General features: G+C 38.5%; 1 protein-coding gene and 1 long non-coding RNA gene across 2 annotated transcripts in view; one reads left to right on the top strand and one right to left on the bottom strand.

Annotated features, from left to right (window-relative positions):
• Positions 1 to 44: 44 nt before the first annotated feature.
• On the bottom strand, positions 45 to 5,014 carry LOC140679403 (uncharacterized). The gene is made up of 8 exons (XM_072914725.1): positions 4,821 to 5,014; positions 4,257 to 4,342; positions 3,940 to 4,160; positions 3,284 to 3,459; positions 2,825 to 2,899; positions 2,316 to 2,430; positions 1,377 to 1,567; positions 45 to 493 (listed from the first exon to the last, which is right to left on the bottom strand). The coding sequence occupies exons 3-7, from the start codon at positions 4,109 to 4,111 to the stop codon at positions 1,455 to 1,457; spliced, it is 651 nt and encodes a 216-aa protein (XP_072770826.1). The 5' UTR covers positions 4,112 to 4,160; positions 4,257 to 4,342; positions 4,821 to 5,014; the 3' UTR covers positions 45 to 493; positions 1,377 to 1,454.
• Positions 5,015 to 7,395: 2,381 nt separating this feature from the next.
• Positions 7,396 to 27,820, top strand: part of LOC133616460 (uncharacterized) — a 77,240-nt gene continuing 56,815 nt past the window's right edge. The window contains exons 1-4 of the long non-coding RNA XR_009816871.2: positions 7,396 to 7,464; positions 7,550 to 7,615; positions 7,700 to 7,775; positions 8,125 to 8,224. This is a non-coding gene — a long non-coding RNA (uncharacterized lncRNA). The remainder of the gene's footprint in view (positions 7,465 to 7,549; positions 7,616 to 7,699; positions 7,776 to 8,124; positions 8,225 to 27,820) is intronic.

The following is a 27,820-nucleotide window of genomic DNA, read 5'->3' as shown; positions in this document are numbered from 1 at the left end:
AATGGTTCTATAGAACAGGGTTCTAAAGAATGGTTCTATAGAACAGGGTTCTAAAGAATGGTTCTATAGATCTCCTCTAAAGAATAGTGCTATAGAAGAAAGTTCTAAAGAGTAGTTCTATAGAACAGGCTCCTATGGAATGGCTTTCTGTGGAATACGGTTCAGAATGATGTAGAAATGATTGGGCAGGCATTCTACAAAATCTGTGGTCTAACACTGGCAATGGAGAAAGACAAATATTGCAGTTGAATGAATGTTGACTTGTATTTATTATATACATGTAACTCAAATCTTGACGTAATAAATAAATGTCAGCAGCATAAATCAACATGATCACCGCGCTTCCCCGACTGTTAGAGACGGCTAGACGTCCAGCAGAATTTGTTTCTGAGGCCTTCTTTTTTTCCCATTTTCTGCGCAATGTTCAGTTTCACTCCAATGATTTTCTTTATCACATTTGCTTCACTTGAGGGATGGAGCTTCTTCACAAAATCTGAAAGATCAATAAAATATACCAGAATTAGTGTCTGCAGACACCAAGACACTAGCTGTCATGCAATGAGTTACACTATGGCATTTTTCAGCTCGATAAAGAGAGTGATGTCTATCATTTAATCAATGCAATGGATAGTCAACACACTGCATACATTGCATATCACGCGTTTCTATGCTGTAAGGCACTTGCACTGCTTGACGCACACAAAATCATATGTGGTGCAATCATGCCAGGCTTTACGAACTGCAACAAATCTGTATCAAATTCTGACAGTGCATGTACACTATTCATTAGCTATATAGAAAATCCATTCAGTGTGTGAAATATTTTTCAAATTATTTTCAGGATTTCACTTTCTTGTGAATCTTGTTGTGTACTTGATGGGTGTCCCCAATGGCGTTCGAACAATCACGAAAGTGCATTAATAGAATTCTAATAAAAATATTTAACTTCAATCTGATTGAAACCATATCCACATCGGGAAGGGGATCTGACACATTCCCTATCTAAAAGTCGTTCACTTCTCAACTTGCAGCAGAACTCACGGAAATTCCCGACGCTAGTTGTTAAATAGTAAGGCGGAGAATGCCGATATAAGATATCAAACGAGAAAAAGGTGTAGATATCCGTGCGCTGCGGTTTTTGCTTTGTCACTTGATGTTGGTTTCCGACGAGATCAAAGCTAATGTGACCACCCATGCCTATAAATCTGTCAAAACGAACATCTCGCAGTCAATTCATGGACCAAGCAGACTGGAAGCTATGGATATCTATACTTCATGCCAAACGATCACGGAACGACTTGGAGATAGGAAAAGGGTCAGATCCACTTCCCAGATGTGGATATGGTTTTAATCAGATTGATTTAACTTATACTCACCAATAATAGCAGACACTTTCTTGTCATCCAGTTTTGGTTTCTCATGCTTATCCTTAAAAGCATTGGATTTTTTTCCTGTCAAGCTGCTGTTGGCCAGCTCCTCTCTGGCAGAGCGACAGCAGGACGTCGAGCTGATAGTATTGTTGCCTGACGTGATAAGTCGTCCATCTTCATTAGCAGGCCAGGAAGTCCTTTAATAGAAAAAAGTACATTGTGATGCAGACACAATAAAAAAAAAATACATTAATAACATGAAGCTGGCGATATCCAAACCGCTCGGCTCTAACCCCAGCTATCATAATGTAAGGGTATTTTGATAGGAATCTTGTTCAAGTCAAGGGAAACATGGTAAGGAAGCAATCAAAGATGAAAAATATATATAACCATATATATTAATTCATCCTGACCACGCGAAGATTTAATATTTGTCGGTCAAGTATTAATCAGATATCCAGCTGAGACAAAATATCAAAAAGGAAGGGACGTAACTCTTGCTAATATAAGAGAAACACACAAAAACGGACGGACAGACAGACAAACAAACAAGTACCATATGTCCTCCCCTTATTTAGAGGGGAGGACATCACAACTTAGGATGTTGTATATGCAACAGTTCTGAAATTATCCCAAATCATAAATGGATTTTTATTGGAAAAAAGGGGCATAACTCTGGAAAATATTGTCCGAGACGACTCATTTTCGATAGGCTTCTTGTTACACTAAGATAAATAGATGTAACAAGTTTGGTTTCCGTACATGAAACGATTCTGTAAATATTGCGGTGACGGATGGACAGCCGTACATGACGACAATACCCGTAGGCCAAAGTTAGATGAAAATACAGTAATAAGAAAGTTATTTCATACATCGACATGTAAGCATATTTTCCATCAACCTATGATAATTACAATAACATACTTCTAGAATAAGAAAACCTACCTTCAACAACCCTCAATGCATCTCGAAGGGATTTGTTTTCCTCTCTCAACTGGAGGACTTCCTTCTTCAGGGATTCCATTTCTGTACATGTATCTTTCGGTGAAGTTCTTCCCAGCTGAAAATGTCAAAATAGTAAATCAAATGAAATAATTTGTATTATGATTAATTTGGGCGCTCATATGTTTTCCGGAAGCAATTTGTCCTGGATACGGCCCTGACAGCACCATATAAGTTTTACATGTATAAGCAACCTTGTAGGCACATTAATTTGAATATGCTACATGTACATGTAGCAGTAAGCCATTCACACAGTAGGCACTGTTCATCAGGTATTTGTAGTGTTATTTTCATATAAGTAAAAGTATAAACTTGTGTTTTAAACCAGTTGCCAGGGATGCAATTTTTACGTCCTCGATTTCAAATGAATGCTAGGCACTTGTGATTGTTTGCCTCGAGAGGGTGCTTTGATTAACCAATAAAATCCTATTCTATTCTATTCATGTACTCACAGCAGCAAGTTGGGCCTTCAATTGTGCCCGAGCATCATATCCCACAGCTGTACGGCTTACTTTCCTCTTTTTCTTCTGAAAAATCAAGATTAACAAGAAAACGTGTTCAGTTCTTTTATATGCCATTGAAGTGAAGAAATATGTTTGCAGAAATGATAGATTTTCGAGTACATGCAGAAAGTCTGTCAACACCTCAATTTGTCTTGAATATTATTCTGTCTGAGTTGGTCGAATTGAATCAAAATATTCAATAACTTTAAAGCCTACAATGAAACATGATTTGATTAACTTTTATGATAAAGAAAAACTGACAAGGTACTTCAAAAGTATGGGATTGAATCCTACAAAACCTCACACAGTTGAAACACCACTGAAATAGTGAGTGAGTGAATTAACGTTTAACGTCGCTTTCAACACTATTTCGGTCATATCGCGACAACACCGCTGAAATAAAAGTACCTGCTGTCTGTCAGATAGAGTCTCCTCAACACTTTCATCCTTGCTCTCACTGTCTGATGACCAAGACTTTGGCTGTTTGTTTCTCTTGCCTCTGCCATATTCCAAATCACCAGTAAGGGGTACATCCTTGCCATCCTGAGCGGCTTTCAAATATGGCGTCAGATCACGTGTGTCTTCTGTGTAAAAACAAATATGTGCCACATTAAGCTAAATTAAACTGTACAGTTAGTCATACATTTCAGCAGCAGATTGTTATCACTAAATTACTTTGGTATACCTACAGTTCTGATGATTCAGAAATTCACCTCAGCGAGAAACAAATTTCACCTTACTTTCCCTTATTTACAGGCTTACAGCCATATTAAAAAATTGTCAAGGTTAAGTCTGTACTATCATGACAATCACCTCAGCATTGCAGATTGAAACATTCAGTATACCAGGGCTGCACTGATGAGAAATTACTATCAATCATGGAAGAAAAAAAATTATATTAATTAAATTTAACTTTACATAAACAAAGTCGAAAGTTCAAGGTGTAAAACCAGAAGTACATTAAATATATATATATTAAATATATCTATATTTAATGTACTTCTGGTAAAACGTATAATTTTTACTGAATTGAATTGAAAAGTTTTCAACTGTTTATTAATTACCACCAAATCTCAGAATTCTTGCCACGTATTTGGTTTGTGACTGCTTCCTTCCTCCTGCTTTGTTGAGTGGCCATGGAACTTGGACTTCTTCATCACTGTCCCAATTTTCTCCATTCATCTTCTCTCGAGAACCGCTCGTGGTTAATATAATATATTTCGTCTCGATGATCATCCTCCCCTTGCTTCCGTTTGGCGACCTGACTGGGGGCCAAACTCCTTCTCTGTGTGATCACACAAGCCTGACGTTACAAACAATGGAGGGATGATAATAATAATAATACTAATAATAATAAATGAGGCTAGTTTTGCTAGCTCACCATTTCCGCCCGTGCCTCGAAGCTGCTGTTTGGCTCAACGTTAGCCCGCTTGTGACGTCTCGCATCGCGCCTAGAAGACCCTAAACCTAAATGTGATGTTTAAGCCAACAAAGTTAGCGTCAATGAACTCCGACGTGACTTGGGCAGCTTAGAAAGAGCGAGTGAAGTCAACATGGACGTTGTGGCCGCCATCACCAACTCAAACTGCCCGCGAAATCTGCTTTGCAACTACGGCAAGCGCGAAGGGGAAAAATAAATAATTTAAAAAAAAAGTTGATTTGAAACATATTCGCACTTATTAGTGTCGGATATGAGAAACATTGATACAACGCGATTATTACCAACTATACATGAATTTGGTTGTGATTGCAGCCTTAAAACAGTTTTGTTATTTAATAACAAAACGAGAGCAGTTCTATCTATCGTGTTTGGGGGGGGGGGGGGGTTGTAATGTTACGGCGGGAAAAGTAGTAAACTAAATATAACATTGAACCATGCTTTTGAAAATGTATACATTTAAATCCTGGCAAATACTGACTTTTAACAATATAAATTGTTACTTACATGAGTTCGGTAAAGTGTTTTCCTATTGGGCTCCGTGAAGAAACGTGTCTGGGCTTGTTCTTCCACAGCTGCATGCAGGTACGTGGGCGGGTCCTGACGTTTTAGGTCTGATTTAAACCTTTGAACTGAGTTTTGCTAAATCAATTTATGTTGGAAGTCCAATAAAATTAATTTTATCACATAAAAAAGTAAGTTACGAAAATATTCACACTTTTTACTTATAGATAACTCAAAAACTCTAAAAATAACAATAAATTGATTTATTGGAATAAATATACTTTTAAAAATAAAGTCTGTCGAAGTTCTGGGTGTCCGCCTTGAAATGACACCTCACAATTTTGAATGATACAAAATTAACATTTTCATAATTGAGGGAGACATCCTGCATTGTTCAAAAAACAAGCTCAAGTCTGGTGAATCAACTTAATGAGATTAATCAATGCTATGGTGATAGCGCTGCTGCCATTTTATAGAATTTTATTCCATGGAACAATCTATAGAACTTTCAGCAGATAAAGGATAATGTCTATAGAATTTCTGTTAGACATTCTATAGAATGCCCAGTTCTATAGAACAATCTATAGACCTTTCAGCAGATAAAGTAATGTCTATAGAATTTCTGTTAGACATTCTATAGAATGCCCAGTTCTATAGAACAATCTATGGACTTTTCATCAGATAATGTAATGTCTATAGAATTTCTATAGGATATTCTATAGAATTCCCAGCTCTATAGAACAGTGAAAAGACCTTCCAGCACATGAAGCTGATGTCTATAGAATTTCTATAGAATTTTGAATACAAATTCTATAGAATCTTCAGTTCTAAAGAAATTCCGACGAAATTCTATAGCGTTCTATATATTTCTATAGAGATTCTATAGAACATTTTTTGCAGGGTGTATTTTACTTTATTTAATGGATTTATATTATTATTTGGTGCAGCCGGCCCGGAGCTGGAGGGGATAGAAAGAGAAATAAAAGGAAGACAGAGGGGGAAATTGCGGGGACAAGAGGGGGATAAGACAGAGAGACAAAAAAAAACCCAACAACAACAACATAACCACATCAGCAAATAGGATATGTACAAATATGATGGTAAAAGTGACAGCAAAGAAGCAGTGAGTGAAATAAATAATAATACATAAATGACAATGAACATTTTTACACTACAAATGGAGCAATACAAATACCAATAGAAATAGCACTATTGATAATGAATAACAATAAATACCTCTATTATCGACAATACAGTTGTTTCAAATGCAACAACACATATATGTAATGATAACTTGAAATACGAAAGAAAGCAGATAAATTGAGGGGAAGAAAGAGAAGCCAGCTATATTAACCTTGTAGATTGTTATAGTAAGACTAGGTTAAGCTTTGTCAGTGTGCCAAGTGCTACCCAATTTCCAGTTAATATATGTTTGATGAAATGTGATTATGTGCATGAGTGTATGTACAAACGTATGTATACTTGTATATGTACAGTATGTGTATATGTATGTTTGTACAATGAGTGTATATGTACAGTATGTGTATATGTATGTTTGTACAGTGAGTGTATATGTACAGAATGTGTATATGTATGTTTGTACAGTGAGTGTATATGTACAGTATGTGCATATGTATGTTTGTACAGTGAATGCATATGTACAGTATGTATATATGTATGTTTGTACAGTGAATGTATATGTACAGGATATGTATATGTATGTTGTACAGTGAATGTATATGTACAGGATGTGTATATGTATGTTTGTACAGTGAATGTATATGTACAGTATGTGTATATGTATGTTTGTATAGTGAATGTATATGTACAGTATGTGTATATGTATGTTTATACAGTGAATGTATATGTACAGTATGTATATATGTATGTTTTGTACAGTGACTGTATATGTACAGTATGTGTATATGTATGTTTGTACAGTGAATGTATATGTACAGTATGTATATATGTATGTTTTGTACAGTGACTGTATATGTACAGTATGCGTATATGTATGTTTGTACAGTGACTGTATATGTACAGTATGTGTATATGTGTGTTTGTACAGTGAGTGTATATGTACAGTATGTGTATATGTATGTTTGTACAGTGAATGTATATGTACAGTATGTGTATATGTATGTTTGTACAGTGAATGCACATTTCTAAAGGTAAGAGAAACTCACCTACAGCACTTTAGCGTTTTTAAGAATACGCTGCAGAAATGTGAGTCACTCTAGTTTTATTAACTGAACACGTGGCCCACCAGTTGAATGATGAAAGAGAGAGGACCTAAGATGGAACACCACCATGAGTAAAGAAGTTTAACAAATGACTTGACAGCATCGGAAGTAAACAAGCTACAACAGCACCTTAGTAAATAAATCACATTATGAAAACAAAAAACAAAACAAAAAACTGTCAAAAAGGAGAGGACTTAAAGGGGTGCCTTGAGGAACGCCTTGATTATGTAAATACAAAGTTTGGACTTTTTCTATGTTTGTTAGTGTGACAGGTAGAGGGTGCTAGAACAGGTAGCCCTTTAGGGCCCTGGGGAGGCTATAAATAAGAGAGGAAACCCTGCGGCCTTCCCTTTGCCCCAAAGCCTGACTTGGAGTGTTTGGTGAGCACACCTGCTAGCTACTGGGTAGGTGTTGATTTTGCTTTTATTAGTTTTGTTTGATGTTTGCTACCACTACATTTTAATAATAATATACATACCCCTTTTATAGTGTGAACCAGAAACCAAATGCCCTGGTAGAAGTGTGGAGTTTTGTGCACACACACTTGATATTGTGGTAGGTGTAGCTTTTAGAATGACCTTTGTTGGGTTACTCCATTTTGATTATTCCATTTTACTAATATGTGCCCCCCTTTCACAGTGTGTTTCAGCTTTAAAGCTCTGGTTGTAGCCCTGAAGTGCACTGTGTGATTGGTGACCAGGAGCAGCGGTTTCAGGTATGGGGAACATGTCATTACAATTTCATACATGGTTGTTGCATTCAAACTTTTACTAGCCCTATAGCTTCCAGTTACCCGGTCAGTCTCCCCAGTCTGCAGTATTAGCTGGCAGGCCTGGTTTTAAAATGTATTGAACTTTATTTTGATAATGTGTATTTTTAGATTATGTTTTAGTGTACATTATTTTGTGTATTTGTTGAATTAAAGTTAAAGTACCACTAATAGTCTCACACACACACACACACACACACACACACACACACACACACACACACACACACACACACTAGGTGTGGTGAAATTACTCTCTGCATTTGACCCATCCCCTTGTTTCACCCCCTGGGAGGTGAGGGGAGCAGTGAGCAGCAGCGGTGGCCGTGCTCAGGAATCAATAAGGTGATTTAACCCCCAATTCCAACCCTTGATGCTGAGTGCCAAGCAGGGAGGTAATGGGTCCCATTTTTATAGTCTTTTGTATTTTGAATTGTATTGCTTTTTACTATTGTCATAACTGCCCACAGGAAGGAGTGCAATATATAGCGCACTATTTATCACTGTTTTTGCCACTGTAAACCATTAACCGTTTTATGTACCGTATTTTTCGGAGTATAAGTCGCACCGGAGTATAAGTCGCACCTGCCGAAAATGCATAATAAAGAAGGAAAAAAACATATATAAATCGCACTGGAGCATGGCCAAACTATGAAAAAAAAAACTGCGAGTTATAGTCCGCAAAATACGGTACTTATTCGGGCCACGTGCAATGGTGTGAGGGTTATAGGCGTACAGGCTTAGCCTAAGTCAGATTGATTGCATATTTGCTTTATGGTTTGTTTTATTTGAATTCATTATACTCTTACCTATCATTTGATGATTTGGTTATACACTATTACCGGTAGTTTGTGTGCTGTGGACTTGCAGTGGATGGCCTGGCCCCTATTGGCCTTCAGGCAGGAGTCGGCAACCCAAAACGTTGAAAGAGCCATATTGGACCAAAATTGCAAAAAACTAATCGGTCTGGAGCCGAAAAAAATGAAAAGCTGTATATATGTCTTATAATGAAGGCAACACATGATGTAAGTGTCTATATTAACTATAATAGCCTACTATCAAAATGATTGTGTCGCAGGCTGAAGCAAATCTTTGTTGACAGAAATGTTGAAATGTAATATTTATTCTACACATTTTTACAACATTAGAAACCATTAGTAAATCAGAAGCTACTCAGAAGGTGAGATAACTCCTGGAAATTACTGGCTTTTAATGGTCAAATGTATAGATGTGTGTCCAAGTTAAATCTTTGGCAAGCTAGGTAATCTTTGCTGTGGCCTGGAACAACATAATAATAATAATAACTGGGATTTATATAGCGCTTTTCTAAGTACCCAAAGTCGCTTTACATGTAGAACCCATCAATCGTTCACACCTGGTGGTGGTAAGCTACTTTCATAGCCACAGCTGCCCTGGGGTAGACTGACGGAAGCGTGGCTGCAATTTGCGCCAACGGCCCCTCCGACCACCACCTATCATTCATCATTCAATTCACCGGTGTGAGTGGCACCGGGGGCAAAGGGTGAAGTGTCCCGCCCAAGGACACAACGGCAGCGATTTTTTTTGGGATGGTAAGAGGCGGGGAGCGAACCTGCAACCCTCAGGTTTCTGGCACGGTTGCTCTACCCACTACGCCATGCCGCCCCAACATGGCATACAAACTATCTGAAATGCAGCTAATATTACATACAGATAATGTGCCATGAGACATGCAAAACTAAATCATATACAAAAAGGATAAGTAAAGGATATTAAATTAGCTCAAATATACCTACAAATGAGGCATAATGATGCAATATGTACATACAGCTAGCCTAAATAATGTTAGCATTGATTAGCTTGCAGTCATAAACTGACCAAATATGCCTGATTAGCACTCCAACAAGTCAATAAAATGAACAAAGCTCACCTTTGTGCCTTCACAATTAGAATTAAACTTTGGGTGGACAAAATGAGACAAAGAAGGAGCGGAAGATTTTACATATAAACAAACATGTAAAAAAAACACAGTCCACACTACGGTGAGTTCAAGAACTGCCAAAATTAGTAGAACAAAATGATGTTCACCAAATGCTCTCATCAGTGAACCATACACACAATCATATTAAACAGTAGGCTTTGTAACAATTGGGAAGGCTTGTGTTGTTTGTCCTCAAACAAAAAACATACTTAAACAAAAAAATATTTTCCCCCCATCTTTTTCTATTTTCAATAATTTTTAAAAAATGCTCCAGGGAGCCACGAGGACGGCACTAAAGAGCCGCATGTGGCTCGAGAGCCACAGGTTGCTGACTCCGGCCTTAAGCCTTCTGACTAGGCCCTACCATCAGTAACCCTTTCTGGCCTAGCCTCCTGGGTAGCCCTATCCCTACTAGCCATTGCCCGTTGACCTACGCTGCAGCCCATCAAACTTTATGTGGTAAATCCTCTACACCAGACTCCTCCTGTGGTAATTGTTATTTCTGTATTAAATTAATAAAATTGTTCCTTAGATTTATACATCAGCCTCTGTCGTCCTGGTCATTCTCGACAGCTTACGTGGGGATATTGCCCTGGTCTAGATATTAGTAATTCGCTATAGGATTTCCTCATCCTTTCAATTGAGGGTGGTGTTGTCTTCTAGGACAGTGGTTCTCAAATGGGGGTACGCGTACCCTTGGGGGTACTTGAAGGTATGCCAAGGGGTACGTGAGATTTTTTTTTAATATTTTAAAAATAGCAACAATTCAAAAATCCTTTATAAATATATTTATTGAATAATACTTCAACAAAATATGAATGTAAGTTCATAAACTCAGTGAAGCACAAGCTCAGGTTTATCACTAAAATGTCTGTCAAAAAGAACTGTGAAAAGAAATGCAACAATGCAATATTCAGTGTTGGCAGCTAGATTTTTTGTTGACATGATATTGATGTTAAAGATTTATTTTTTTGTGAAGAAATGTTTAGAATTAAGTTCATGAATCCAGATGGATCTCTATTACAATCCCCAAAGAGGGCACTTTAAGTTGATTACTTCTATGTGTAGAAATCTTTATTTATAATTGAATCACTTGTTTATTTTTCAACAAGTTTTTAGTTATTTTTATATATTTTTTTCCAAATAGTTCAAGAAAGACCACTACAAATGAGCAATATTTTGCACTGTTATACAATTTAATAAATCAGAAACTGATAAAATAGTGCTGTATTTTACTTCTTTATCTCCTTTTTTCAACCAAAAATGCTTTGCTCTGATTAGGGGGTACTTGAATTAAAAAAATGTTCACAGGGGGTACATCACTGAAAAAAGGTTGAGAACCACTGTTCTAGGACATAGTGTACTTCGTTTAGGTCACATTAGCAAGGTTAAAATGTCAACACAAGGATCTGCCGATGTGTCTACAGTGGTCCAAGTTCCTCTATACAACAGGAGCACTCTAGTGTTTTTAGGAATTTGCTGCAAAAATGTTTGTCTCCCAAGTTTTGAACTCAACTCAGGGTTCCATTTAAGGTCCTCTCTTTTTCATCATTTGGGCTATTCACCCGGTGGCCCACAAGTTCAGTTCAGAAAATCTGGAAGAGACTCATTTCAGATTCTTAAAAACACTAGAGTGCAGTCATAGAGATGATCTTTGACTCGCTTTTTGGCAGAAGGTCCTTAAAAACAGCAGGGCACTCCTGTAACTGAAAAACTAAATAGACCAAAATCACATATCTACCGTAGAAGACGCTAGTAATAATAACAGTGAAGGGAGAAGTCCGGCTCCCTGGACCTTAGCTTTCTGATAATGTGGCCCCCTATTTAGGTAATTATCACTGATACGGACTGATTGAAACCATTGCATTCAACCTGTTATCAATGATTGATATACTTTTGTATTTTGTAAGATTTTTGCACATGGATTGTTCCGTGATTGTGATACACTGATCTTCAAACTTAAAAGAGTGTCAGCGCTCATCCGTCAGGCTGTTAATGGGAACCAAGGGAAGGATTTAGCAGCTTGACATTGTAAATCCTTCATTGATCTCCTGACATTAATTCATGCAGCGATCATGACAGGCTTTAGCTACTGATGTTTATCCACGCAGGCTTTGAAGGCCTCACCATTTGGGCTAAAGGTCAGATTGTGGCGAGTTCACCACAGAGCTCCACAACCACAAAGGAAATGGGGGGAAATCTCCTTCTCTGGTTCTGAGCGCCTGCGGTCCCTCGTTCAGTAAACAGAGAGCTTTGGTTGCCTGGCACCGTGCTGCTTCATGCTGGACACACTTTGGCTCCCAGGGAATGTAAATCCTCCCGCTCTGTAATCTGTAATCTTTGCTCAAACTTTGTTGAGAAATGTATCGTTACGTTCAACAGAACAAGGGAGAAAACAGACGTTTGACGAGTGCTGTGAATTCACATAATTAGTGTTGCATGCAGAGGCTTCCCTCTTTTGGGAGGCTGAGGGAAGTTTTCGGATGGTTTTAGTCAAACATGGACATATTTTCCTTGACATTCTATCAAATATCTCATCCCAGAAAGGTTTGCTCAAGAGAGCAGAGTCACAAGCTTTGGTCATACACGATCATTTCTTATACTTTAGTACACCTCCCTTACTGGTGTTTCTCCCCAAGTTACTCTACATTTGTCCTCAACAGACCTCGGTCCTGATTAATTTGACTTAAAAAAATCAGTATTTATAGTGTTAAAAAAAATCAGTATTTATAGTGTTAGTATAAGTGTTTGCATTGGTTTGACAATTTAAACATACAACTAGTGTTTTAACACCATACTTTTATGATATTGGCACGACGCATTGAGAGTGACACTACACTTTGAGAGTGACACTACACTCTATGAGAGTGACACTACACTTTGAGAGTGACACTACACTCTATGAGAGTGACACTACACTCTATGAGAGTGACACTACACTCTATGAGAGTGACACTACACTCTATGAGAGTGACACTACACTCTATGAGAGTGACACTACACTCTGTGATAGTGACACTACACTTTGTGATAGTGACACTACACTTTGTGATAGAGACACTACACTTTGTGATAGAGACACTACACTTTGTGATAGTGACACAACACTTTGATAGTGACACAACACTTTGATAGTGACACAACACTTTGATAGTGACACAACACTTTGATAGTGACACAACACTTTGATAGTGACACTACACTTTGATAGTGACACTACACTTTACGAGAGTGACACTACACTTTATGAGTGACACTACGCTTTAATATTGTGACACTACACTTTGTGGTAGTGACACTACACTTTGTGGTAGTGACACTACACTTTGTGGTAGTGACACTATGCTCTATGGTAGTGACACTACGCTTTATGAGAGTGACACTACACTTTGTGATAGTAACACTACACTCTATGAGAGTGACACTACACTCTATGAGAGTGACACTACACTCTAAGAGTGACACTACACTCTGTGATAGTGACACTACACTTTGTGATAGTGACACTACACTTTGTGATAGAGACACTACACTTTGTGATAGTGACACAACACTTTGATAGTGACACAACACTTTGATAGTGACACAACACTTTGATAGTGACACAACGCTTTGATAGTGACACTACACTTTGATAGTGACACTACACTTTGATAGTGACACTACACTTTATGAGAGTGACACTACACTTTATGAGTGACACTACGCTTTATGAGAGTGACACTACACTTTAATATTGTGACACTACACTTTGTGATAGTGACACTACACTTTATGAGTGACACTACGCTTTATGAGAGTGACACTACACTTTAATATTGTGACACCACACTTTGTGATAGTGACACTACACTTTGTGGTAGTGACACTACACTTTGTGATAGTGACACTACACTTTGTGATAGTGACACTACACTTTGTGGTAGTGACACTACACTTTATGATAGTGACACTGCGCTTAATGAGAGTGACACTACACTTTGTGATAGTGACACTACACTTTGTGATAGTGACACCACACTTTATGATAGTGACACTGCACTTGTATGATAGTGACACTACACTTTGATAGTGACACTACACTTTGATATTGACTCTACACTTTGATAGTGACACTACACTTTAATCATAGTGACACGACACTTGTATGATTGTGACACTACACTTGTGTGATTGTGACAATACACTTTGTGATTGTGACAATACACTTTGTGATTGTGACAATACACTTTGTGATAGTGACATTACACTTTATAATAGTGACACTCCACTTTGATACACTTGGTGATAGTGACATTACACTTTATGATAGTGACACTCCACTTTGATAGTGACACTACACTTTTATGATATTGAAACTACACTTTTATGATATTGAAACTACACTTTATGATAGTGACACTACACTTTTATGACAGTGACACTATACTTTGATAGTGACACTACACTTTATGATGGTGGCACCACAAACTGTAATATTCCGTAAAAGGCCAGCAGTCCAGTATAGTCGAAACATGGTCTTTCTTGTCCTTGTCAAAAGTCTAGCAGCTGCATTTTGCACCAACTGCAATCTTTTAATTCTAGACATGAAGGGATCCAAAAATGAAAGGTTACAGTAATCAAGACGAGACGTAATGAAAGCATGTAAAATGATCTCAGCATTATAGGTGGACAAAATTGTGATTTTTAGCGATATTAAGAGGATGAAAGAAGGCTGTTTTAGTAATAATTCATATTCTTAATGTGCAGCTGAAACGGGAGAGTTGGATCGAAAATGATGCCGAGAATTTTCATGCATTCACTTTGGACAACTGTTTTAACTGTCGAAATTTAGGGTGGGTAGTGTCTGGTGTCGAGCAGGGCCGATAATCATCTCGGTTTTCTTGGAATTAAGATGCAAAAAGTTGCTAGACATCCATGTTAAATAGTCATTAAGACCACGCCTCAAGATGACTATCGTGTTGGTCAGCTTTAGGGGCATGTAGAGTCGGGTGTCATCAGCATCACGGTGAAAACTAATACCGTATTTGTGTATGATCTCACCGAGCGGCAGCATATAGGTACTTGAAAGTACAGGGTTGAAGAACTGAACCTTGTGGATCTCTGCAAGTGACCTTAACAAAGGTCACGTTGTTATGGGATACCCAATATATTCTTTCAGTGAGAAAGGCGCTAAACAAGGAAAAAGGTAAGTCTGATATAATGACAGGTGATTTGATGCGTTCTAATAGAATGTTTTGATCGACGGTATTGAGGGCAGCACAAGCAGCAGCATCACTGATGACGCATCGGCATCCAATGTTATTAACAAATCATTGGTCACCTTTGCGAGGGCCATCTACGTAGAGTGATTTGCCCTGAAACCGGACTGAAAGGGTTCACAAAGCTTGTTAGACGCCAAGCGTTCATTTAGCTGCTCTGCTACAATTATTTTGAGGATTTTAGAGATAAACGAGAGGTGTGACACCGGCTGGTAGTTTAGCAGGAGGTCAGAGAGGAGGTTGGGTCTTCTAAGCAGAGAATGAATATAGCGTGAACTTTCGTCTGTTGTCCCGGTGACGTCACTTCCTGTCAGTTAAGCAGTGCTTTCTTTGGCGGCTGTGCACGGTGCTATTTTGTGTGCTTCTTTAAATGTTATTTTTAGTCCTTCTCCAACGTAGTTTTAGTCGTATTGAATTATCCAAAGCAGTGTTTTTCAACCTTTTTTGAGCCAAGGCACATTTTTTTAATTGAAAAAATGTGGAGGCACACCACCAGCAGAAAACATTAAAAAATTAAACTCAGCAGCTGATATTGACAATAAAAAGTTGTTCTCGCAATTGTTGGGTACGACTTTAAACCATAACCAAGCATGCATCACTATAGCTCTTGTCTCAAAGTAGGTGTACTGTCACCACCTGTCACATCACGCTGTGACTTATTTTGAGCTTTTTGCTGTTTTCCTGTGTGTCATGTTTTAGTTCCTGTTTTGCGCTCCTATTTTGGTGGCTTTTTCTCTTTATTTAGTGTTTTCCTGTAGCAGTTTCATGTCTTCCTTTGAGCGATATTTCCCGCATCTACTTTGTTTTAGTGATCAAGAATATTTCAGTTGTTTTTATCCTTCTTTGTGGGGGCATTGTTAATTGTCATGTCATGTTCGGATGTACCCTGGACGCCGTCTTTGCTCCACAGTAAGTCTTTGCTGTCGTCCAGCATTCTGTTTTTGTTTACTTTGTAGCCAGTTCAGTTTTAGTTTCGTTCTGCATAGCCTTCTTGCGGACTATAACTACTGGTTTGCAAAAAATATTTTTAACCCAAATAGGTGAAATTAGACAATCTCCCACGGCACACCAGACTGTATCTCGCGGCACACTAGTGTGCCGCGGCATAGTGGTTGAAAAACACTGATCCAAAGCATCTACTCTTTTTATTTTTCACACTTTATTCCTCACTTTCAAGCTAGCTTAGCTTTAATGTGCAAGCCCGGGCCACCACCATTTTGAAGAGGGCAAGAGTTTTGACACCCGTGAAGGAAAAAAGGTGAGTTTGACTTTGTGCACTTCATGCACCCTGCCAGGGCCGGCCCGTGGCATAGGCCGTATAGGCAAATGCTAAGGGCGCCGTCCATCAGGGGGCGCCACGCCAGTGCCACAAATGTTGGAGGAAAAGAAAAAAAAAAAAGAAAAAAGTTGGCACTATTATTTCTAAATGCAAAAAAATAATCCCACGTTAATTAAAATGCAAAGTAAAGCCTATTTAATAGAAACATTATTTGTTACAACATCACGCCCCCCCCCCCCCCCCCCCCCTGTTACAGAATGTGATAAAAACCTGGCTTTTAGCATTAAGCTAATGTTACATGATTCGGCAATTGCTAATCAATACATAGCTAGTTCTGTTTTAACGTCGGGTTAATATTGTGGAGGGGGCTAAATTGTTTTGGAAAATAATAATGTAACGTTAGGTAATTACAGTACTCCCACCCAGAGGTGGGTAGAGTAGCCAGAAATTGTACTCAAGTAAGAGTACTGTTACTTTAGAGATTTATTACTCAAGTAAAAGTAAGGAGTAGTCACCCAAATATTTACTTGAGTAAAAGTAAAAAGTATGTTGTAAAAAAACTACTCAAGTACTGAGTAACTGATGAGTAACATACACACACATATATATATATATATATATATATATATATATATATACACACACACACACACATATATACATATATATACACACACACATATATATATATATATATATATATATATATACATATATATATATATATACATACATTGATATATACAGTATATAATTTATATTTATTTTTTTGCCGTTTTTGTTTACATGTTAATAGTGTTTTAATGAATATACATGCATGTTTAACACATATAGATTCCTTTCTTTCATGAAGACAAGAATATAAGTTGGTGTATTACCTGATTCTGATGACTTGCATTGATTGGGATCAGACAGTAGTGATGACAAATGTCCACGTTTTCAAATGGAGGAGAAAAAAAGTTCCTCCTTTCTGTCTAATACCACATGAAAGTGGTTGGTTTTTGTTATCTTATATGTCCAGCTTCCATTTTCGTTTTTATACACTTTACAAGAAATACATTGGCGGCAAACTCCGTAGCTTGCTAGCTTGTTTGCGCAGGCTTTCGGAGACTCTTATTTTGAAAGCGCAGGCGCGATGGAGCGGCACTTTTATTGTGAAGACAGGAACTGTGCAGTCAGTCTTTAGGCTTTTGACGGTGTGTACGGTTGAAATAAAAAATGGTCTATTTTCCTTCACACTTTTGATTGATTGATTGGAACTTGTATTAGTAGATTGCACAGTACAGTACATATTCCGTACAATTGACCACTAAATGGTAACACCCCAATAAGTTTTTCAACTTGTTTAAGTCAGGTCATGTGACCCCTGGCTCTGTTTGATTGGCCCAACGTCACCAGTGACTGCATCTGATTGGTGGAACGGAGTGAACGTCACCAGTGACTGTATTTGTTGAAACGCAGGCACTATGAAGGTCTGTCTGACAGACCAAAACAAACAAAGCGTGCATTAACAGATCGATAAAAATTAGTAGCGAGTAGCGAGCTGAATGTAGATAAAAGTAGCGGAGTAAAAGTAGCGTTTCTTCTCTATAAATATACTCAAGTAAAAGTAAAAGTATGTTGCATTAAAACTACTCCTAGAAGTACAATTTATCCCAAAAGTTACTCAAGTAGATGTAACGGTGTAAATGTAGCGCGTTACTACCCACCTCTGCTCCCACCTTACATTCCTCAGGGACATTTGTATTAGATCTTTTAAGCAGGTGTTTTTATTTACATTGTTATTGCCTTCTGGTTAGCTAATGTTTGCCCTGTAGGTAATAGTCACTTTTCCACCCCTTTATATATTAGGTATAGTTGTAAGTAAAAAAAAAAAAAGGTCAAAGACAAAGCTATTCGGTTTCTTGTGAGTATATACACTTCACTGCCGATGTGGGGGGGCGCCACCTAAAATCTTGCCTAGGGCGCCAGATTGGTTAGGGCCGGGCCTGCACCCTGCTCATGGAAAGGTTGTATCTGCTAAGGGGACGTGTCAGCCAGCTACAACAGAGTAACAACATAACTTTAGACGTCGCAGACAGACATTCTAGCGTTAGCCCGGTTAGCATTAGCACTAAGCGGCCTGTTAACTCCGGTGAGCCGGTAATAATGCATAATAGATTTAGCTTGTTAGTTAGTCCAGTACACTACAGGTCACCACACTTCAATTATAGACGACTCCATCACCTAAACATAGTAAACCAGCCACACTATGTGTATTTCCTGCAACCGTGTGTGGAACTGTCAGTTTGTTGGGGCCTGGCCCTACCAGATAGCGCTATTGAGCACTATGCAGGCTCAAAATAACTGTGGATATAATTAGTCTTCTTTATACAGTAATAATCTATAACATATTATTTTATCAAGGATAATATTTAATGAATACCAGTTATGTTACTAAGGCACTTTTGTGGCTCAAAATAACTGGATATAATTAGTCTTCTTTATACAGTAATAATCTATATTATTTTATCAAGAATAATATTTAATGAATACCAGTTATGTTACTGAGGCAATTTCGTTATAAACATTTATGCATAATACATAGTCTTTACCAAAGCCAAGCTCAATGGCCTATTTCTCTGAAAAGGACTGAAATGGCGCTTGTTAGTGATGAGCCACTAAAATCATTGTGCGCATGTCCAAAACTGCTCTCAGTAGATGGCCTTGGGGCCCAGTTAACATGTGCCCAAAGCCGAAATCATCCAATCAATATATCGGAATGATATACGTGACGTCCAGACGTAATCAACACGCTCAGCTTTGGTTGGTTTTTACCGGGAGCAAAAAGACAATTAAAAACAAACCAACAATAAGAATGAAGTAGATTCGTTGATAAAGGGTACATTTAACACTAGAAATTAAACGTTTGGGACCGCATCAGCCGGTGTATTTTAACATTGTTCAAACAGGAAAGGACAAAACTCGCTCCTTCAACCCCAAATGGTTCAAAAGAAAAACGTGGCTAACTGACTGTGTGGTCATCATGCACAGCTTCAAAGACATTGTGAGTCGACCGAGAGAAAAAGTGGATGACATCGCTCGAGAGAGAGGCAGTGCTGAAGAAACGCAGGAGAAAAACACTGCGGCAGTTATGAAGGAATCTTGTGATATCGTAGTTGCTCAAGTAGAGGAGAGATTTTGCAAGAACGATCACATTATAGCAGCACAGCTCGTGGACAGCACACATTTCAGTAAGTTCAGCAAACCATTTCCAAGTACTGAATTTGAAGCAGCAAATAAAATCTGACACAATTGGGAATAAAGTCAAGCTAGAAACTGAGCAGGAGTCCCTTTGCAGTCACTGAGTTGCATGCTGGCAACACTCTGTCACAGCTGAGTCTCAGGCCATGTCCACACGAACACGGATACTTAATAAACACATACATATCTCTGCGTTTAGGCCTCTTGTCCACACACAAATGCATACTTTTGTCTTTTAAAAAAGCAGACTTTTGCAAACGCTGGCCAAAGTGTAGAGTTCCAGAACTCTCCGCTTAGCGTATGTGTGTGTACGGCACAAACGGAGACTTGTGACGACGGTTGTGCGTCATTTCCAAAGCTCAACAACACTGCCTTGCTGCCTTTAAACACACTATAAGAAGACTTACTGTATGTTTGAATGTAAACATGCTATTTTCCCTCTACATTAATAAAAAAGACACATCAAAATGGGCTTTGCGACACTCCTGCCAGCACTGACAGTCAGTTGTTTTGGATACCTGATGGGACAAGCAAGACTTTTTGCTCTGTGTCATAAGAAAGGTGAAACATTATCCTATGTTTTTAGTCCTTATTTAACGACAGATCATGAATTTAACTTTGATGTAACCGCACGCGCGTAAAAACAAACCAAGCAACTACAAAAAAATATGATGTAGCGTCGTCTTTGTAGTGTGTACTGATGTTAAAGACAATATACACTCCATTGCACATGTACTCTATCACGATACCGATTTTTAAATGCTTCATATTTCCACGCGAGTTTTGCAGCGGTGCACGTCTGTGGCGCTTGAGGCACTTAAACATGGTTTCCTTGACTCGTTAGTGCATGCTGATTTTATAAATAATGCACACTTCACTGTACATGTAATATATCACCATGTTGTAATTCTATCAGAGTTGGGTTTCAGCAGCACAGGCCTGCATGTGTGCTTTAAACGCAAAAAAAAGATTCATAATGTTCCCAAGGCTCTGTGTAAGTGCAGGCTGGTTTTAAAGATAATGTACATGTCATTGTATGTCTAGTATATCAAAATAAACCTAATGGGAGGTGTAATGCCACTAGGTCAGCAGTTGCTGCTTTTTTCAGGCTTTATTGGACAAAATGTGCATGACAGCAGGTGTATGCGTTTGTGTGTAGACAGAGACACTTTTGAAACTATACTTGTGTGGATGGAGATCATTTTTTAACCTTAAATATGCATTTTTTATACTCCCAGTGTTTGAGTGGACATGGCCAGAGAAAAACTTTCCAACACTGAAGAGGATCAATACATTTACAAGAAACAACAGGGTAGCAGAGATTAAATGCACTGGCTTTGTTGTCCATTGAAAATGAATTAATTCATGGATTATTGGTTGGCGGGTTATTGACAAGTTTGCCCAGATGAAATATCGATGTACAACCTTTCTATTCAATAAATCAACAACAATGGTGATTAACGTTTTTTTTTTTTGAACCATTCAAATGTTTTATTCATAGCTTTAATTTGAAAGGCTATGAATGAAAATGGATTGGGGTTTTGCATTTAATTGGAATTTATTTTGTAGGCTTTGCTGCTTGTGGATGTAAAGTGCCCACTCAACTTTTCATGCCAGAGACTAGGGCTGCAGCTAACGATTATTTTTCTATCGATTAATCTATAGATTATTTTTTCGATTAATCGGTTAATCTATAGATTATTTTTTTCGATTAATCTATAGATTATTTTTCCTTTTACCGATTATTTTTTTTATTTAAAATTAAGATGAAAAAAATTAATTTAGGCCAGTTTTTTCAAAAGGCATGGCTTTTATTTACAAAAAAAAAAAGTATGGCCACTCAGTCAACATTGAAAACATGGCAAAACATTCTGTAACACTGTAAACATTTGTGCCAATCTAAATATTCTGGAGCACTGTAAACATTAAGTATTGCTTTTAATATGTGCAAAATAAACATCCAGTCCAACACAGTACACTATAACCAATTCTACTCATTCCAGTGAGTGACTAACAGTTGTAATGAAGAAAGGTTAGCATGTCTACATGCTCTGGGGTGAGGCTGGTTCTTTTCTTGTTTACAATATTCCCAGCAGCTGAAAATAGGCGCTCAGAAGGGGTCGATGTGGCTGGAACTGAGATGTAAGACCGAGCCAGCATTGCCAGATTTGGAAACCTTGCCTGATGTTCGTTCCACCATTTTAATGGGTTTTCATCCTTGGAAATGGGGGATTCTCCAAAATAAGACACTAACTCGTTTCTGACCATTTCAGCATCATTACTGTCATTGTTGTCTTCCTCATTGTTGCTGAGTTCATCTGAATCTGAGCCAAGAAGTGTGTCTAGTAAAGATACAGGCCGCCTGTCAGCATCTGGTCTTTCCACTTGCATTGCTGTGCCCTGTTGAGCGTGTGTCTACTTTTCCCTTCTTTTCTCCTCCAGAACTATTGCATGCAGCTTGTATTGAACTTTTAAACACTCATCTGCAGTCAGGAATTTCAGCTTCCTGAATCGTGGGTCAAGTGCAGCTGCTAATATGCACACATTTGGTCCATCATCTTTGAATGTGGTCTCGGCTTCCCACCTGGATGTTATCTCACGTGCAGCAGTGACCTGGAAACACTTGATTGATGCATTTTCAAAAGCAGTTTGTGTAGCCTTCCGAAGCCCTTTGACCAGCAGAGGGACAGCGGAAACTGTTACATAAGATTCTCCACTCAGGTACACAGTTGCACATTCAAAAGGTTTCAGAACTTGTTCAAGTTCTTCAAGCAAGCTCCACTGGTCAGCATTAAGATCCAGAAAATGCTTCCCTCTTTGAGTGACCTCCGGATCTGACAGAGTTGCTGTTATTGGCCACCTCTGCTCAAGCAGGCGACTAATCATGTAAAAGGAACTGTTCCATCTCACAGACACATCTTGTATGAGGCTGTGGTCTGGAGAACCCATTTGTTTTTGCTTAACCTTTAGTTTTGTACTGGATAGCTCACTTTTTCTGAAGTGCTCGACCAAACTTCTTGCTGCTCCTAAAGCTCTGCTGATGTGGTTGTCCTTTAGAGCATGGTTAACTACAAGCTGTAGAGTATGGCCAACACATCTGAGGGATGAAACACCATGTCTTTCCTCAAGAACTCTTAAAGCTGCAACAACATTTGCAGCATTGTCATGTACAATGACTTGTACTAGTTTTATGTTTATTTCAAACTTATTGACAACATCCTCAATCCAAGAGGCAATGTTTTCTGCAGTGTGCTTTTCATTGAGGGGCATTGTTGTCAAGTTAATTGAGGCAAGCTCCCACTCATCATTAACAAAGTGAATGGTGACACCAAGGTAAGCTTCAGTGGCCATACTTGTCCATGCATCAGTTGTGAGTGTCAGTTTTCCTTTCACATTTTTCAGGATTGCTTTGACTTCATTTTCTTTGTGTATTTTTGCTCCATAAGCTTAGTGAAGTGGGTTCTTGATGGTAGTGTGTAGCCAGAGTGAAACCGTTTGATCATTTTTTGAAACCCTTCCCCTTCTACCATATTTAATGGCCTCATGTCTATGACCATCATTTCCAGGACACCATCAGTCAGGTCAGCGGCCACTTGGGGTGTGCATTCAGTCCCATGCCTCTTTGGAAAAAAATCCTGGACACTGCTTTGTCGTTTGCTGCAACATAAGAGACAACAATTAATTTTCATTTTAAATATACCCAAATACAGCTTACTTTAATACAAAAGGTTAATTAAACTACACACATTATCTTGTTAAATTGGGTTAATAACACAACGATAGTATGATTAAAGTGAAGTTAATTGTTCGTTTGTACATAGTATATGTAACTGTTAATGTTGTAAAAGGTATTTGCACAACTTATTAACGTTAGCGTTAAAGATAGTATATGTAACTGTTAATGTTGTAAAAGGTATTTGCACAACTTATTAACGTTAGCGTTAAAGATAGTATATGTAACTGTTAATGTTGTAAAAGGTATTTGTACAACTTATTAACGTTAGCGTTAAAGATAGTATATGTAACTGTTAATGTTGTAAAAGGTATTTGCACAACTTATTAACGTTAGCGTTAAAGATAGTATATGTAACTATTAATGTTGTAAAAGGTATTTGTACAAATTATTAACGTCAGCGTTAAAGAGGAGCGCGTCTTTGTAAACACTGAACAGGCACGCCAAACGCGCCTCTCAGAGCAAAACGGTGCTTTAGTTTATGAATTTACAACGCAGATACAAATGACACATTCATGTTTTTGTGTAATGATGACAACGTATACTCACGCGGATGATTGACTCGTTGATGGTGATGGGAAGAACGCTGTCGGATGTTTTCTTTTTAGATGCTCGTTCATAGCCGTTGTGCTGCTGTGATACGCCATTTCCGCTCGACACAGTGTGCATAAAACAACATTATTAGGCCGTTTATTAAAATACTCCCACACTTTTGACGACTTTTGGCGTGTTTTTTTCCCCTCGCTCGCATCGTTTGCTCTGCGCTCCGCCATGACAGTTGTGTGACGTAAATATGCGACGCGCCGACGCACAAAAATGACGTCGACGTATTTACGTAACCGATGACGTCGACTACGTCGACGCGTCGTTTCAGCCTTACCAGAGACGCCATTGCTTCAGACACCTGCTAAATAAAATGTGCTCGCAAAACGGCGTTGTTAATAAATCACATCGCGCGCGCTAAATAATTATATTTGTATTTTCTCCTCTCTGCATTGTGGCCGTTTTGATGATCAGCATGCTTTGCACAGGTTTAGTACATCAGCTTTGCGTATACTATCAGGTTTGCATGTGTTTAATAGATAGATAGTACTTTATTGATTCCATCAGGAGAGTTCACTCAGGAAAAAAGTACACGCCAACCTTAAGTAAATCAGGCCCAAAGTGTTTTTTTCTTTTGAGACTGTACCAACGGTGCTTATGTCTCCTGCTGAGGTAGAAAAATACGGGGTGACAAATCAACTGCAGCAGCTGGCAAGTAATTTCCAGATTCCCACCATATCAATTCCGAGATGTGCTCTCAATTATTTGAGACTCACTACCGGAGGTAGACGTAATCTTATTGACATTACTTGTACGAGTACTGCTAGTATCCATTTTTTTTAAATATCAGATCATTGTCTCCCAAAGCGCTGTTAATCAGGCAATGATCTTCCTCAGTGAAACTTTGTTAAAACCAAATGTTTCCGCTTAACGAGGCATCTCCTCCTAACTATACGTGAAGCTATACCGCTTGTGGGGCGGTATAGCTCGGTTGGTGGAGTGGCCGTGCCAGCAACTTGAGGGTTGCAGGTTCAATCCCCGCTTCCACCATCCTAGTCACTGCTGTTGTGTCCTTGGGCAAGACACTTTACCCACTTGCTCCCAGTGCCACCCACACTGGTTTAAATGTAACTTAGATATTGGGTTTCACTATGTAAAGCGCTTTGAGTCACTAGAGAAAAGCGCTATATAAATATAATTCACTTCACACTTCACATGTAGCTCGTCCCCTTAAAAGGGGTGGAGGGGTTGCACTAATCTGTTGCAAACCTTAACCTTAGCCCTAGTCTAAGTAATACATATAATTCATTTGACGTTCTGACTGAGGTTTGTTGCTCTGCTGGGCTTTATACAGACTTTATCAGCAAATTCTCAGAGTTTCTTGCTGACCAAGTGACTCATATAGATAATATAGTTATAATGGGTGATTTTAATATTCATATGAATCGCTAGACCCTCCGAGCATGGTGCTGCATACTATAATCGACAGTTGTGGTCTTACTCAAATAGTACATGAGCCCACGCATCGCAACGATAATACAATAGACCTAGTCCTAGTTCAGGTGTTACCGCCTCTAAAGTTTTGCTACTCCCTTTCAGCAAAGCAATGTCCGATCAGTACCTCATAAAAGTTCTGAACCATTGCCAATGTTCTGAGAATAACCATTGAGAGACACTACACTTTATGATAGTGATACTACATGTTGTGAAAGTGACACTACTCTTAATATTAGTGACACTACAGTTTTATGATAGTGAAAGATAAAAAAAGAACAATTTAAATGTCATATTAATAAAACATATATATTTTATAATGTAACTTAGATAATGGGTTTCACTATGTAAAGTGCTTTGAGTCACTAGAGAAAAGCGCTATATAAATATAATCCCTCTGCAGCATTGTGGGGCCATGAGGTGCGGTGCCCTTGGATTGGCAGACTGTGGCGGTGGTTCCTCTATTTAGAAAGGGGAACCGGAGGGTACGTTTCAACTATCGTGAGATCTCACTCCTCAGCCTTCCGGGTTAGGTCTTTTCAGTTGTACTGGAGAGGAGGCTACGTTGGATAGTCGAACCTCGGACTCAAGTTGAGCAATGTGGTTTTCGTCCTGGTCGTGGAACCGTGGACCAGCTCTATACTCTCGGCAGGATCCTTGAGGGTGCATGGGAGTTTGCCCAAGCAGTCTACATGTGTTTTGTGGACTCGGAGAAAGCATTCGACCGTGTCCCTCGGGAAGTCCTGTGGAAAGTGCTCAGAGAGTATGGGGTATCGGACCACCTGATTGTGGCGGTCCACTCCCTGTACGATCAGTGTCAGAGCCTGGTTCGCATTGCCGGCAGTAAGTCGGAAAGACCGCGCAAAAATCGGCGCATCCTGAAGAGACGGTCAGAAAACGGCTTGGTCTGTAAAATATAATCTATGCAACATTTGGAACAAACAACCACCATTACATGTTATGTAGACCACACGGAAATGTTTTAAATGAAGAAAAAAAATATATATATATATGACCTCTATCTTGCGCCTTATAATCCAGTGCACCTTTTGTATAAAGATAGTCCTGAATAGACCCGCTCATCGGCAGTGCACCTTACAATCCGGCGTGCCTTTTTGGTTGAAAAATATGGTATGTCCTTTAATAGCTAAATAATGGCGCAAAGGTTAAAATCTTGAAAAGGAGGAACTACCCTTAGATATGTACCGGTATATTTTTGAATTATAATCCATCAATTTCCTACCACTTGTCCCTCTCAGGATCATGGTCTCAGGGTCAATTAGTTGTACATCATTTGACAAAAAAATTCCCCTCATCGATGGATGGAACCACTCAAGTGTCTCCCCTCTTCATCACCTCTTTTTCTATTTCCTTGAACTGGCATCCTACCCTCGTGAAAATTGACCATGGACTCGTTCACTCATTGGACTTGTAGGCTCTTTTGCTATAAAGAGAGTGAATAATTCTTCATCGGGGCTCACTTATGCCGAAGCTTGCTTATGGAGGCACCCGCTCAAAGTGCTTACTTACGCAATCGACTATGCTTTTGCGGGAGTGACACCAACGCTGTAAGATTCCCTTGTGATCTATTTTGATTAATACTTGCGAAATAGTCCACACCCGACCTCTGACTGTTCGACAAAAGAAGAGTCTAACATACTTTTTATGGATTTCAATAACATTTAACAAGTAAAGAATGACTAAAGATGGCATAAAATGAGTTTGATGGTGAACGAGCTTCACATGCGGGTGTTGAACGGAACCTATTATTTTAGACATTTTTTTAACCTGACAGTAATAAGTGTTTGAGTTTGAGTTTATTTCGAACATGCATGCATACAACATGATAAATCACAAATTCCAGTTTCTCTATTCAACATGTTCGAAAAGGAGTAGGAAGAAGCAGAGCTTATTTAATTCTACCACTTTTCCTTTACATAGCAGTTTCTAACCCTTTTGTTCTCAATTTATTCACAATATGCTCCATAAGTAATAACAATAAAAATAAATATATAACAAATAATTAGTTAAGTTATACTTTATATGGTGAGATATGTAAGATTATCTAGAAAATTAATGGATGGATGAAATAAATTCAGAATGTTTATAATGGTTATTCTTCTTTGTACTTTGTAAACACTTTATGTTTGAAGAGTTTCTTGAAGTGGATCATATTAGTACATTGATTTCTTTGCTTAATCCATTCCATAATTTCATTCCACACACTGATATACTGAAGGTCTTAAGTGTTGTACGTGCGTACAAATGTTTTACAAGTGTGCCCCGTTTTAGCTCTAAGCAGGACGATTCCATTTTTTTCAATCTACAGTTGGCAACCCTTCCATTGGTCAACCCCACATGCTTATCTTTATCCGTCGCACATCCAAACCATTAACTCAATCCTTTGCGAAACATAAATCATGCACTTCTTTGTGGCACAGCACGTGAGGGATGTGTTTTTGAGATGTGACCTAGGCT

The sequence above is a fragment of the Nerophis lumbriciformis genome, linkage group LG14 (genome assembly GCF_033978685.3).
Source record: "Nerophis lumbriciformis linkage group LG14, RoL_Nlum_v2.1, whole genome shotgun sequence".
Classification (NCBI taxonomy): Eukaryota; Metazoa; Chordata; class Actinopteri; order Syngnathiformes; family Syngnathidae; genus Nerophis; species Nerophis lumbriciformis.
Note: the sequence above shows the minus strand (reverse complement) of the source record. Positions and strands in the feature narration are given on the sequence as shown.